The following is a 13905-nucleotide window of genomic DNA, read 5'->3' on the forward strand; positions in this document are numbered from 1 at the left end:
AATATTAAAAGATTTAATTAACTTCTGGTCCTAAATAAAGCTTTTATCAAGGAAGTTACTTCTTTTATAAGGAATTTCATATTTTTTAAAGAACAATTATTTTTTTAAATATTTTATCAAGGAGCATATAAAGAATTTCATATTTTTAAAAGAAAAATATCAAGGAAAAATATTCTTATGATTTTTAAATAGAATAAAATAACAACTATGTATTTTTTCCCCGGAAATTTTATTTAACCAGCAACCGGGTTCGGTCGTTACCAACATCATCATACTGGTTTTTAAATGTTCATTATTTATTTATGTAGATAAATAATCTTATATTTATGTAGTTAAATTAAACTAACAATTTTTAAGATACACTTTTATTTGCGAAATGTTCAACGCCTCTTATAACCTTTAGTCTCCTACACGCTTGATATTAAATTGTCAATTTGTATCCCAGTTTTGAGGAATATCAAATTACATAATACACATATGTAAGTGCGGCTTAATTCGTATTTAATTAATATTGATTTTTTACTACCTACTCTTTTTGAAAGCTGGCTAGCAACCATTTGAATGAAATGCCTTTTTTAATTCATTGAGTCGATTTTGATGTACCGTTCATTCGATGTTGAATATCTGATATAACCGGCCCTGTGACTGCATCCTTCTTCCACTCTCTCCGACACTTCCAGCTACCCCTCCATGCACCGTGTAGTATGTACCTCACACCTCCTCACTCCTGGTGCCCTGGTCCCATTACCAATAACCACGGAGTTAACGATCAAATTTACGGTCCGGTCACCTACGATGGGGCGTATCTTTCAAATTATCCGTCCTTTTTTATACATACAAATCGAGGTACCTACCGTCACAGCACTACCTTCTTCATTCTTCCCAGTTGAAGGATTATAACTTACAACATTATAGCCCATCGGATCCACTCTCTGGGTAGAATGAAATTATATATAACAACTACTAATTATACGATCGTTTTCTCTGTTAGGTTGGCCAACGTTTCACACATATTGACTCGCTTAAAAAAGGCAAAAGTTGGGAATTCGGAATGCTTTTAACATTTTTACCGAATGAATCATATTGAAATTTAATTTAAAATATTCAAATAAAAAACCGTAATAAATTCAGCACATTATCCGAGATATTTTCCCTCGATTCTCAATTTGTGGCTATAATAGCGGTGAGCAGCGTTCACGAATGGTTATTTCTGGACGGTCCGATTGAAATCAAACAAAAGAGGGCCGGAAAGGAAACCATTTTGGAATTTGTTATTCGTTTTTTAAATTGAATTGTTTTCAGGCTGTAAATCATGGCCGCCGTGACGCCCGCTGCTCTGTTAACCTTGTTTCAGTGTTGGACGTTTTGTTGTCGTGGGAGACGAATGGTTATGAAAATAAGGCGAATGTTCCACCGGCCAAACAAAGATTCGTCAATAGAACCACTTAAAATGGCTACAAGGTAAAACAACAATTGTTCTACACGGCATTATTGAACTGAAACAATGACCGACACTTGAATAAACCAGTGTGACGTGCCCGAAGGAAAAATTCACACGCTCTCGAGTTGTCGTCGAGGTTGGAGGGTGCTTAAATGAGTTTCTCTTTCCTGGAGAAATAATTAAACTGTTTGTGTGACATTCTCAGCGCACTGTGGTGTATTTATTGGTGGAACATTTTTAAGAAATATCCACTAACTTTCAACAATACATTTCTTGGTAACTCAACGACACTTGGCTTTTTGTTTCCTATATATTGATAAGAAAAAAATACAAATTTAAATTAATTATCCAAAAATATGTTAGTAAATGCTGAGATAATCACTGAAGTGTTGATATTTTTTATTAATTGATAACATATCTTATAAAACCGTTTATATTAATAAATATAACTTAAGGGTAGGCCGAGAGAAGAGAACGCCAAACCACTTCTTGTGCATCTATGCTTCTCCTAATAAATACCCGCAGATTATTCCAACATTCACTCATTAGTTCCATATGTCTAAATCATCACAACATACCTTTCTTAATTTGATCGATAATGCTTATCTCAACCTTATATTCTTTCTTTATTGCACCATTCGAACATCTATCTAGTATGTTTTTTTCATATATATGTGTATTGAAAAAATCTCAATTTTTATACATAAAATAATTTCAAACAACTTTTAGCTGCTCATAAATTACGTTATAATACCTACCCTATGCCAAAATTCATAAATATGTGAAAATCACAACACCAATATCGAATGGAGTGCATTGTATAGTGCGCTCTGTCTTCTGGGAATACCGTAGCCGCAGTTTGTATGAAACAGAATAAACATGACATATTTCATGTAGATACATGAAAGGGTGTGAGGGTTGTCACACCAATTCGTCGCATCAGATTCTCAAAGCTCTGGAACTATGAATGAAGGGCACAGCTTTCAAAATCTGCCAATCATTCCGTATTGTGTTCGGCCCGCTTAACACAAATATTTTGATTGATTTTTAGCTTCTTTTTTTGTTTGAAATTGATTCTTCTGTTGTCCATTCGAGGGGTATTATGATACTAATCGGCCTTCGAATGAATATTAAGGTGATATATCACTATATATTCTGAGGAATACATATTGTTATTAAAAATTCGGATTCCTCTGATCTAAATTTTTTATCAAAGAAATAAAGATATTTGCAATATTTTTTTTCATTTATTTGTTAAATATATAAATACATACATACCTACATTAATTTACAAATTCATAAACCCATTCATTAAGAGACCCACCAAGCAACCTTGTATGTCTTGTCGGTTAAATTCTTTTGACATAGGTTTTTTCAAAATAAGTAAAAAATTAAGAAAAATAACTCCTAAGTGGAAATAATCCAGATTTGTGAACAAGTATTTTTACACACTCAAAATGTTGTAAAAATAATTATTATTTTACAATTTTTACAGTATTAACTCTTGGTCATTTACCCATTCCTTCATTCTTTCTTTGGTCCATTTGTTTTTATTCTTACACGGTAGAAAAATAAATTCTGTTTCAATAATAATTTATTTTGCAAGTAAACATTCGTAATAATTTTGCGCTCTATATTATTTAATCCCATGTCTACAATAATTATTGAGTCAAGTATTCTCACATTTCATACAGAGCAGTTAGCCACAACCAAACTTTAACCGGTGTAAGTACAACAAAAAGCATTGAGTTCGGAAATTGCATTTTCGTCAACCGTCGTAAAAGGACACTTCGACAATTGAACGCGCCTGGAGTGCATTCACACTTTCTTTTCATTTTGTAAACAAGCAATTCCTTATTGTTGTTTAACCTATTTGCTGGCATGTTTTCTGAGTTGGCGGGTCGATTTTCCACGCTGCGTCCATTGAGCGAGCATTGAACACGTGAAGTGATATACTTCTTAATATTCCTCGAAATACAATACTGCAGTCTCTTTGTTTCTCTGCGTATCAAATTCAGAGTTGTGACAACTGACAACAATTTATTACCTACACAATTTTACCTGTCTACGCGATAATGTATTCGTTGAATATCTAGAACACGTGAGATCATATTTATCAGCAGTATTTGTCGTGCTAAAAGACGTGCATTTGGTATTTAATCAATCACTGAGTTATAAATACAAGAATATTGGCGTCGGGACTTATTTGGTGAATAAAATTAATGGACCCAACTGCTGTTTGTGTGGACGTAACACATTATGTATAAAATAGGTTTTCCATCATAGTCGATAGTGACAGAGTAAACTCACTGCGGAAAAGTTTATTACATACGCTTAACAGATTTTTGTAATATTTCAGGGGTCATCAACCGAAATTATTTTAATACATAATTAAAAACAAAAGAATAATATTAAATACGATTACTCACGATGCTTTATGTTTAAATTTTCTTAAAATGTAAGTAGGTACTTATTTAGTGCTGTGATTAGAGTAGGCTGTGACCGATTATTAACAAAATTACTCGAACCATTCATAAATACGGTTAAAAAGATATGATTTCTTAACATTTCTTATGAACTTAAATATTTAATTTCTTAAAAAAAATGGCTCCGCATTCCATTCAATGTTTAAAAAAATAACTTTAGCTCAAACCAAAGATTCAATTAAACCATATTAACTTAGGAGATATTTTAAAAGATTATCCTATCAAACGAAATACATAGCTACATTCTGCGAATTTAACTCTTAATGTTGAAATTTTAACAGGGTAACAATATCGCCAACAATTCCATTATTTATGAAAACATTTTCATGGAATGTTTGATTCGTTACGCGGGTATTGTCCGTTTCCGTTAGCCATTACAGCCTCCTTTACCCCCTCCTGCACCCTCCCCTCTGCCGCCCCTAGCTCCCTTCTGCACCCCGCGTCCTGCTGCGAACCAAATTGCTTACCTGCAATATAGAGCCCCATGGAACTATCGTCTCACATTATAGCATTTGGTATAGACAAGTTTTTACTGGATTTTATAGATAAAATATGTATATATGTAGTACTTACAACATTTAGAGTGTTTACAAATCTGGATTATATCCAATTAGGAGTTATTTTTTAAAATAATTTTTTGGCATCTCAACATAGATGAAGAAAAATATGGAAGTCTAGGCATTTACGGGGCTTGTGACGGTCTCTTTTAAGTCCCGCAAATGCCCAGACCATATTCTTCTTCATCTATGTTGAGATGTCAAAAAATAATACATAGTACTTAATTGTTCTAAGGCTGACATAGTGTAATTTAGAATAAGTATTGAAATTAGACTTTCTTTAAAACTATTTATTGAAAAAGCATTTTTTATGTATTTATTTTTAAACTCCTTGCCTTTTATTAACTCTTTGTTTTTCAAAACCTAATGTTTATTTTGAATAAAAACTTATTTTTTTCAATACAAAAACGGTGTTTTAAGAAGAAAAAAAAAATTCGTAAAATGTGACCTGGGTTTATAGAAACGGGCTATTGATTACTGGGCTTAAACAGTTAATATATAATAAAAAATATTTATTTATATTCAGTAGAAATTGAAAATAGCAACAACAAAAAAATCAAACCATGGGCAAAGGTCATTAGTTGGAAGTGTACCGATATTTATTTATACTGTATGAGTTTTTCACAAAAATAAAATATGAATTTTTGAAAAAACACACGATTGACTATTTGTATGTTTCTCTTGTATCTCCTATGACTTTCGTGTCTTGTTTCAAAATTAAGTAAATAATTTTTCCATCTGGAATTTAATTTAATTTAATCGTTTGGTTTTTGGAGCCTGGATGATAACGCGGCCCGCCCACGGGAAGGCAGTATGGAGCTGCAGACTGTAGATAATTTATGGCGAATGTTCAGCTGCTGAATCGTTTTATTAAATGTTCCGGTGGCTTACCGAGATTACCTGTGAAATCGCGATTCAATTGGTACCTACGCTACGACATGTTAGCGTTATACGTTATAGAGATGGGTGGGCTTGGTCAGATTTATTTGTACAATATTATAGGTGTCTTAACTTGAGATGAGGTACCGATCTATTGTTTTTATACGAAAGAAGATGTTAGTCTGAGCGTCCTAGGGCTTACGATCCAACACTTCCATCTTCTTTCGTATAAAAACGATAGATACTTCATCTCACCTATAATTTTGATATATCTTTCATAGGGTGAATGATCCAGTGTCTGATAGAATAAATATTTTTAGAAATACGTATGCAACTTTCTGCATTATTAATGACAGAAAATCGTCATGCATTTAAACCAGATAAAGAATAAATGGATTCAGTTTTTGTGCACAATTATATTTAATAAAATTGGATACACTTCTTTCTCAAGAATTTCGGATATCGGTAACATGCCCTAATGATGATTATTTTACTCCTTACTATTGACGGAGTTAGACGCTTTACAGATTAAGCTGTAGCTTTCGTGTATGAATCGAAGAATGCCATGCTTTTCCAAAATATTATAATAAAATATATGGTTACGGCGTTTGGCTACTATGCTAGAGGTGTCGGGTTTGATTTTTAAGGGGTTAAAAAAATTGTTTTCTCATTCAAATTGTAAGGTAGAGGAAAGACAGTTGAAATGATATGGGCGCATAGGACGCAGAAAACCTGATAATATTGTGAACTAGGTAATCGCCATGGATCTTTGTTGAGATGTCAAAAAATTGTTTTTGTCTTTGTGATAGTATTTGAGTCGGGCTGTCTTACTTTGTCTGACCTTATCCGGGCCACATGGTGTATAGGAGATGTTAATTTTTTGTTTTGTTTGCAGAGGTGTAAAGAGAGACTGAACACGCTGGCCATCTCCGTGATGAACCAGTGGCCGGGCGTGCGCCTGCGCGTGACCGAGGGCTGGGACGAGGAGGGCCACCTGGCGCCCGACTCGCTGCACTACGAGGGCCGCGCGGTGGACGTCACCACCTCCGACCGCGACCGCTCCAAGTACGGCATGTTGGCGCGCCTGGCCGTCGAGGCTGGCTTCGACTGGGTGTACTACGAGGCCAGGGCGCACATTCACTGTAGTGTTAAGTCAGGTACGTTCAACATATTTAGTATTTCAAGCAAAAAGACTCTGAGGATAGCAGCGGACAGCAACACAAGCAAAAGCAGACATGGGGGTCTGCTCTTACTTATGTTGCTGTTGTGTCATGTTTCAATGTCGTTTTTATCATTTTCCGTGTTATCCAACCTTTTCGCTTATCCGACCTAAGCCGGCCGCAGCAAGAGACTACTGTGTTTACAAAAATACTTCAATTTTATACTATTTCTGTGAGCCTAAGCGGCTCATTATTAAAAATAGGTATTAAATTAAGGTAGAGTGAGTTTGAACCCAGAAACTCTGACTCAAGAGTATGCGACACTAACCGCGGGACCACAACCGGACACACATTCATCTGCTTAGATACAAGTCAGGGTTTTGACTCTTAGGCCGAAACTACCATATACAGTCAGTAGGACGAGATTATTGTTTATTGTAAGTTGTAATTAAAAATTATTCTTCGAGTTGTCGGAACTTTACTCAATCTGTCAATAATTAATAACCGTTTCTACATTTTTGACATCTTAACAAAGATGAACCAGAACATGGAAGTCTGGATATTTACAGTGCCTACCATCGGCTGGTTCAATAATCACTTTACACACATGCAACATTCAGCATTCTACCCACGATTGACAACCACACTACTAATTTTTTGGAACTCCTTCATACATGATTAATCTTATGACACTGTACATGTGAGTTTACTGGAGCTATCTATGGTTAGATTGCTAGCCTATGACAGGTCATAAGACCTGTTAACACCCAGACTTGTAATAATAACTCCTATGTGGAAAAAACCAAGATTTGTGAAGAATTTGGACACGATGAAAACTGCTGCTGTGCTTTAAACAAGTCCACTATAGCAGCAATAAAGATTATCGTGAGTCCAGTAGATAACTATCTCGATGCTACCTAATATAATGAATGTAACTCATACTCACTCTCTCGGTAAATGTACCCAGCGTGCGAAAGTGTCTCACCACAAACCACATCCCGGAAGAAGTTTGTCGCCCTGATACCCGGAGCGCAGGAGGACTGAAGAGGGTTACCTTTCATGGTATCGGCTTACACCTTTCAGGTCGTAGCCCTTCGCTTCACCCCTTGCTCGCAACAAATTACAATTCCCCACCTCATTGCTTCCTGACCTTCGTTCGTTTGGCCGTATCTAAACTCGGATCAGTGTTTCCCCTTTCATGTATGAGGCATTAAATGCTTAGTACTAATTTGGTGGGATGTTTCAATTACACACCTATCAAGCAGAATCAGACAATTAATTTCAGTATTCCTATAATTTTCATTGTAAAGTGAGCATGATAAATCCGCACGTTTCCAATGTAATAGGGTACCTGTTTTAAATATTTATTATTATTGTTTGCTGCTGGCTGTTACGTATTAGAAAATGTAGTTTTAGGTACTCGTTTTAATTTGACCGTGTCTACGGGATTCACGCCAGTAATTTTTGTTTTGATTTCTTGTGTAAACTCTTCTCGTTTCAACAAACTCGATCATAATCTCGTTACTATAAAGTGTATCGGCACCGCACAAAAGAAAAAATCGTCTGTTATTTTTTGTGGTGCTATTTAATACCGGTATTTATTATAAATGTGAGCGCCGCTCGTCGGGCTAACGAACACAGATACAGAGTGGCCAGACACGCCGCGCACACACAGGCGCAACTAGAGAACGAACACACTCGCAGGGTACATCCAATGATACAAACGGACGCCCAAATTAATACGTATTCACAGATCTTTATTACCATTTCATTGTATGGAATAAGTTTTAAATTACACCCGCGGAAGTGTGCGTGAGGCTTGATGACCGCCGCTCACGCGTGTTAGTGAATCACCTGTCGGAGCCTGTGGAAGTATGCGTCCGTGGTTTTTACGTGCTTTTGTTCTTGTAATTAGTCGGATATGTCATTAACGTCGTCTTTTCGGGGTCGTTCTTCGGAGGTTCGGGTCACTTTGGACGTTTCTAGGAACGCGTTACAAATTTCAGCGTCGGATCAGTAAACGCCGCGTTTCGGGCCATCGAATCCGCTCGTTACGACGATTCGTGCCCGTGTAAGTTCTTGCGCCGGCCTGCCTGACCTCTAGCCTCACCGCACCTTAACCGCAAACCCGCTCCGGTGTCTTCGGTCGTACGGAGCCTACATACCGAGCCTCATCCTCGGGACGCAAATATTGACAATGCGCAATACGTTATTCGATACGCCGCGTAGTTCTACAGGTGCTGGATTACGAGCAGAAGCCGAATTAATGGACAAAAGTCAATATTCTATCGCGATGAATGTCGATCGTTAAAGTGGGGAGAAGTGGCCCGGTCTGGTGGAGAAGCGAGTCTTCCAGGACCCTCCCAACTACCCCGGTGGTCCAAGAGCTCGGCGCGCCGACTGGTGCGCAGTCGGCCAATGGGCGACCAGCGCGCCGCTTCTCTTAGTGAACTCATTGGCCCGACTTCGTTCGCGGAGATCCCCTACTATACAGCGTTTCTGATCTCTCATACCCTCCCTCTCGGATCGGCGCTTGATCTATGTCCGATCGGAATGATCTCGGTGTAATGCCTGTCAATTTGTCGGACCGGCCCCTGTTACCGACGTAATTTATTGCACATTTCTATGTAGGTGGAATTTAATTAATTGTCGAGACGTCTTCGATTCGAATGAGTAATAAATTATGCCGGTTTCGGTAATCCATTCGTTCGTGATTGGCTGACGTTTTTAATTGCGAGTTTTATCTGTAGGCAGTTTTTTGTCTTTAATTTATTAAGATGTTATCTACATTTAGCGGGTACCTAAATAAAACTTGTTAATCATCAAAACGTTTTCAATTGCAGTTCCGCAAATGAGTTACTCGGATTCAGAGTGGTAATATTCAGTTATTAAAAAAAACGAGTGGGATGTAAGATAGCGATCAATTAAACTCAAGCGACCACTCAATAGTCAATTTGTGTATGCATATTAATACATGCTCGACCATTTAATAAAATAATTATAACTTTTGAAAGTATGTGTGGCAAAACGTAGGATGATAAAACAGTTTAGATTTGCCTTCTTCCCGGATTTTAATAGATATTTTTATATATATATTTACGATTGCTAAACGTCACATGGAAATATAATAACTTTGAATGCACTAATCACTAGAAGTATTGCCAATAAAGTGCGCTAATTTTCTCATTCAGCTGCAAAATATACTTAATACGTCATCAATTTGTCGCTTGTGAGAACTATGAATTTTTAAATGAAATTAATATCGAGTGTGAGTGGGTTTAGGCTGGCTAGCGGCATTGGGAAACCATAAACAAAAGAATTTGCATAAATAAAATAACGTTGCTATAATTTCGCCGCCAAAATATCGTTAGTGGGTAACTCGTTTTAACCGACTGAAGTGAAAGTATCCTAAGGTAGAAGGTAGACACTGCTTTTAAGGAGGTTAATTTTTCTTAATAATGTGTTTTTACGATCCCATAATGACGCATAAATCTCGAAAATGAATAGGATTTCTTACCTGACATTCGGGTGTGATTTTTGTTTAGTTTTAATGTGTTATATTTAAAAGAATTACAAAATTTTTCATTCATTTTGTAAAATATTACAAGCATACCACAATATCCTTATAATTCACAATAAATCTTCGCTTCCAAATGCTTTTCTTGTATTTTAAAACCTTTTATAAATGACACAAGAATTTTGGGTAACAATTTAAGGTGATTTATTTAATGTTATAATCATTAAATATTTTCCATTATAAGTTTTGCTTTTTTGATATAAAGTAGTCGTTTATTAATTTATCTTATTAACTATAATTCGACAAATACCGTTCTTTGTTACTAGAATTTTCGTCATCTTCCAGAAATCGCAAAATTACTTAAATACAAATTTTGATCCCAAAGATGACTGTATGTTATACAGATATATTTTTAAAACACGTATGAATTTCTTAAATGCGTTTTTATCTCCTTTATATTTTTGGTCACTCTGGAAAGGAATTTTAGTTTCGTTTTTAATACGACTTGTCATGCAATTAGCATAAAAACCGAGTCAAAATGTGAAATAATTGTAGTTGGGACACGATGGTGATGTGAATATGAATAAACGTCTCCTTTAATGCGAGCCGGGTGTTATTAATAGAGGTCTCTTGATACCATCGCGGAGGCGCCCATTCCTGAAGATTTTTCTCGAAAAAATAAACGTAATCAAATCGGAATAACTTCTACAATGCGCCCCTCTCCCCGCCCTTACCGGCCGCCCCCACCCCCGCCGCGCAGGCGGCTTTGGTCCACCGCCTGATTCCTTGCCTTACATTCCTCCATATGAAAGAAACCAAGGCATTCAGCCAACTGCTTTATAATCCAGTTCCACTAAAACGCGGGGCCGCGGCCAACGATGCTATTCAATGTTTATGTATCGAAATAAATTATCTTCTTTCGCAAAAAACGAGACTTCTAAAACAGTGTCATAGATTTTTCAGCAGTTAGAAAAATGGAATCAATGAATTTTGGAATGAAAACTAATGTTTAACATATTTCATGCAAGTGCTAACAAATTTAGGGAACAAGACTTGCGTAGTTACATTATTTATTTTAATACGTTTATAAATCTGAATTATTAGATTTATTACTTTTGTTGAAATAAGAATTGTTGGAAAATACAAAATGATAGGGCTACAAACATTTTTACGCATTTTACTCATTATTGTTAAAATAGTTATTTGTATTACAATGTGAATCGAATTCTTGAATACTTTTTAGTACTGATGGAGTGAAATGAGTATATTTAAATAAAAATATGTTTGGTATGTTTGAATAAAAAATATTGTATTTAATATTAAATACTTTTTAACAATATTATGATAAAACTGGAATTTAGGATGATCCTAATTCAAAACTATGGATAATGTACCAATTTTAAAAGATATTAATATTCCTTATTCAATAAGTAAATTACGTACCTTAAATAAAAAATAAAAAAATAGAACTAATGAGTAATACAAATATATAATTAAAATGTAATATTGTATAATAAAACATCAGAGTGGTCTGATCATGTTATTAACGACAAAACCCAATTAACTGTCAATAAAATAAAAGTGGAAAAATGTGTATAGCTATGGTTTTATTTTAAATATTCAGTTTCACCAAGAAATGCCATAACTTGAATCCATATCATAAAATATTGATTACAATTTTTCCACATATTTTTATTCAATTGATTCACAGAGTACTGTAGTGTTGAATAAGTTTAAGTAAGTTCAGTAAATGGTGTTTTCTCATATTTGTTGAGAAAAGTTGTCGAGTTGAGAAGCCCTGGCATCTTCCCTCAGGCGCTGGTCCACGTCCAGGCTCCGGCGGAATATTCCCATGATGTCTCGCCGCTATCTCGGAATAAATAAATGAGCGACAAATATAAAACGTCTTTCGGAGAGGAAATGCCATAAATACATTAAGATAAAAGGCCTCACGTTATTACAAGACCTACCGTAAAAGGCACACCTCGCATTATTTATTCCACACTTCGGAACGGACGTGGATATATTACGCGGGAGAGGACGCTGTCAATCTGACGTTTACGATTTGTAGAACCTACTACTGAGTGCCCTTTTCACAGCGCTCGATGATTACGAAACTGAGTGATTAAAGTGATCTTTCACTGCGGACCTTACAGTGTCTAACCGCACACAATACTTGCTAAATACACGGTGTTGCATAACTTCAAGTTCAACATTATTTTATTTTTATTTTTAATAAGAAACAACCGAAACTTTATATTAAACCGTTTTTATTTTTAGTACTTTCCTCCGACCGGTTTCGATTAGAACCTTGTCAGCTTCAGGGATAAACTTGTACTCTATGGACATGTAATGGAGGGATATGTACATGTCCGTCCCTGAAGATGACAAGGTTCTTGTCGAAACCGGTCGGAGAAAAGTACAAAAAATAAAAGTGGTTAAAAACACAGTTTGAGTTTTCTTTAAATCCTCACAATTTTTATGTGTTTTTTTTTAATGAAATACAACTTAGTAGACTCAAAAAATATGTGCTTGATTTAAGAATTAAAACATAAATTAAAATGGAGTTCTACAAATCAAACGCCAAATCAGTAAATAAATAAAAAAATCCCCATTTACCTCACCTTTTTAGTAACATATAACCTGAAAAATCCCCATTTACCTCACCTTTTAGTAACATATAACCTGCGTTCATATTTAAAAATAATTTATTGGACTTGTTCCGAATTGAAAGTCACCCATTTTAGAATGGCATTTCGTTTACAACTTATTATCACATATTTTACTCATCGTAAATAAATTTTTCCTAACAATTTAAACGAGTTTTGTTCCATTGTGTATATCTGTATACTGTATTATTAATGTATGCATGTTGTATATTTTAATGGTATGATAACAGTTATTCAATCTTTTACATTAATTGAAGTAGTAAAGTGTAATAAATTATTAGATGTATTTAAACATATTTTTTATAATATTTGAACATTATTTTGTATACATATATTTCAAAAGCTCGTCATTTAGAGGCTTAACAGAAGGTGAAATAATAACTCGACACTGGCTATAACACCCAAGATGGGTGAAAAGTCATTAAAAAGAAGAAGAAGAAAAAGAAGAAAAAGAAGGTAAAATATTCTTCTTCTTCCTGGCTCCATCCCAACTTATCGTCATTGTAGACTGTTGGGGTCAGCTCTCCTCGTCCTTAGGTTGAAGGTCCTTCCTCTTAACTTTTCGGACCCTTTCCTTGGACGAACTAGTATCCTCTGCTTCACTTAGCTCCCTATATTATCATGGTGTAATGGTTACCGTGTTTATCTACCGTACTGGAGGTCCCGGGTTCGATTCCCAGGGGGAGTGAAAATAAATATTAGTGATTTTACACTCTATTTTTTATTTAATATTAGCCTGGACTGGTCCCTGAAGCGCAAGAGTGATAGATAACCTTGCACTCATGTAAATAACGATCAAGATAACAGTGCGTCAGTACGATGCAGTGCCCTATGCACCATCGGGTGCCGACGAGGGTTTGATGATAGATATCTAAAATAACTAACCAACCAACTAACCATCACGCTGTTTCTCTGTGGGGGTAGGCAGAGAGAATAGAACGCCACACCACTCTGTCTTTGCATACTATCTTCGCCTCTTCCACATTCATATATCTTCTCACTCAAACACGCCGATTATTCCGACTCCTGATCTGACCACATTCAAGCGCTTAATTTATAGATAGATATCTTTCATCTTATGTTCCAAAAAATTTCACCATTACATACTTTGCTTTCGGAAAATTTGTTATTACTTGTGTGAATGACTCGATATGAATGCACAGAGCAGACTGCAAGTGAGTATATTAGTAAGTGTG

At 35.6% G+C, this 13905-nt stretch overlaps 1 protein-coding gene across 1 annotated transcript in view; it reads left to right on the forward strand.

Annotated features, from left to right (window-relative positions):
- The window catches only part of hh (hedgehog signaling protein), a 79128-nt gene that overhangs the window by 52184 nt on the left and 13039 nt on the right, over positions 1 to 13905 (forward strand). The window contains exon 2 of the mRNA XM_088256784.1: positions 6259 to 6520. Coding sequence (XP_088112910.1) covers positions 6259 to 6520 — 262 coding nt within the window. The remainder of the gene's footprint in view (positions 1 to 6258; positions 6521 to 13905) is intronic.

This window comes from Brachycentrus maculatus, unplaced genomic scaffold, assembly GCF_059751285.1.
Source record: "Brachycentrus maculatus isolate JH-2025_06_01 unplaced genomic scaffold, ASM5975128v1 h1tg000066l, whole genome shotgun sequence".
NCBI lineage: Eukaryota > Metazoa > Arthropoda > Insecta > Trichoptera > Brachycentridae > Brachycentrus > Brachycentrus maculatus.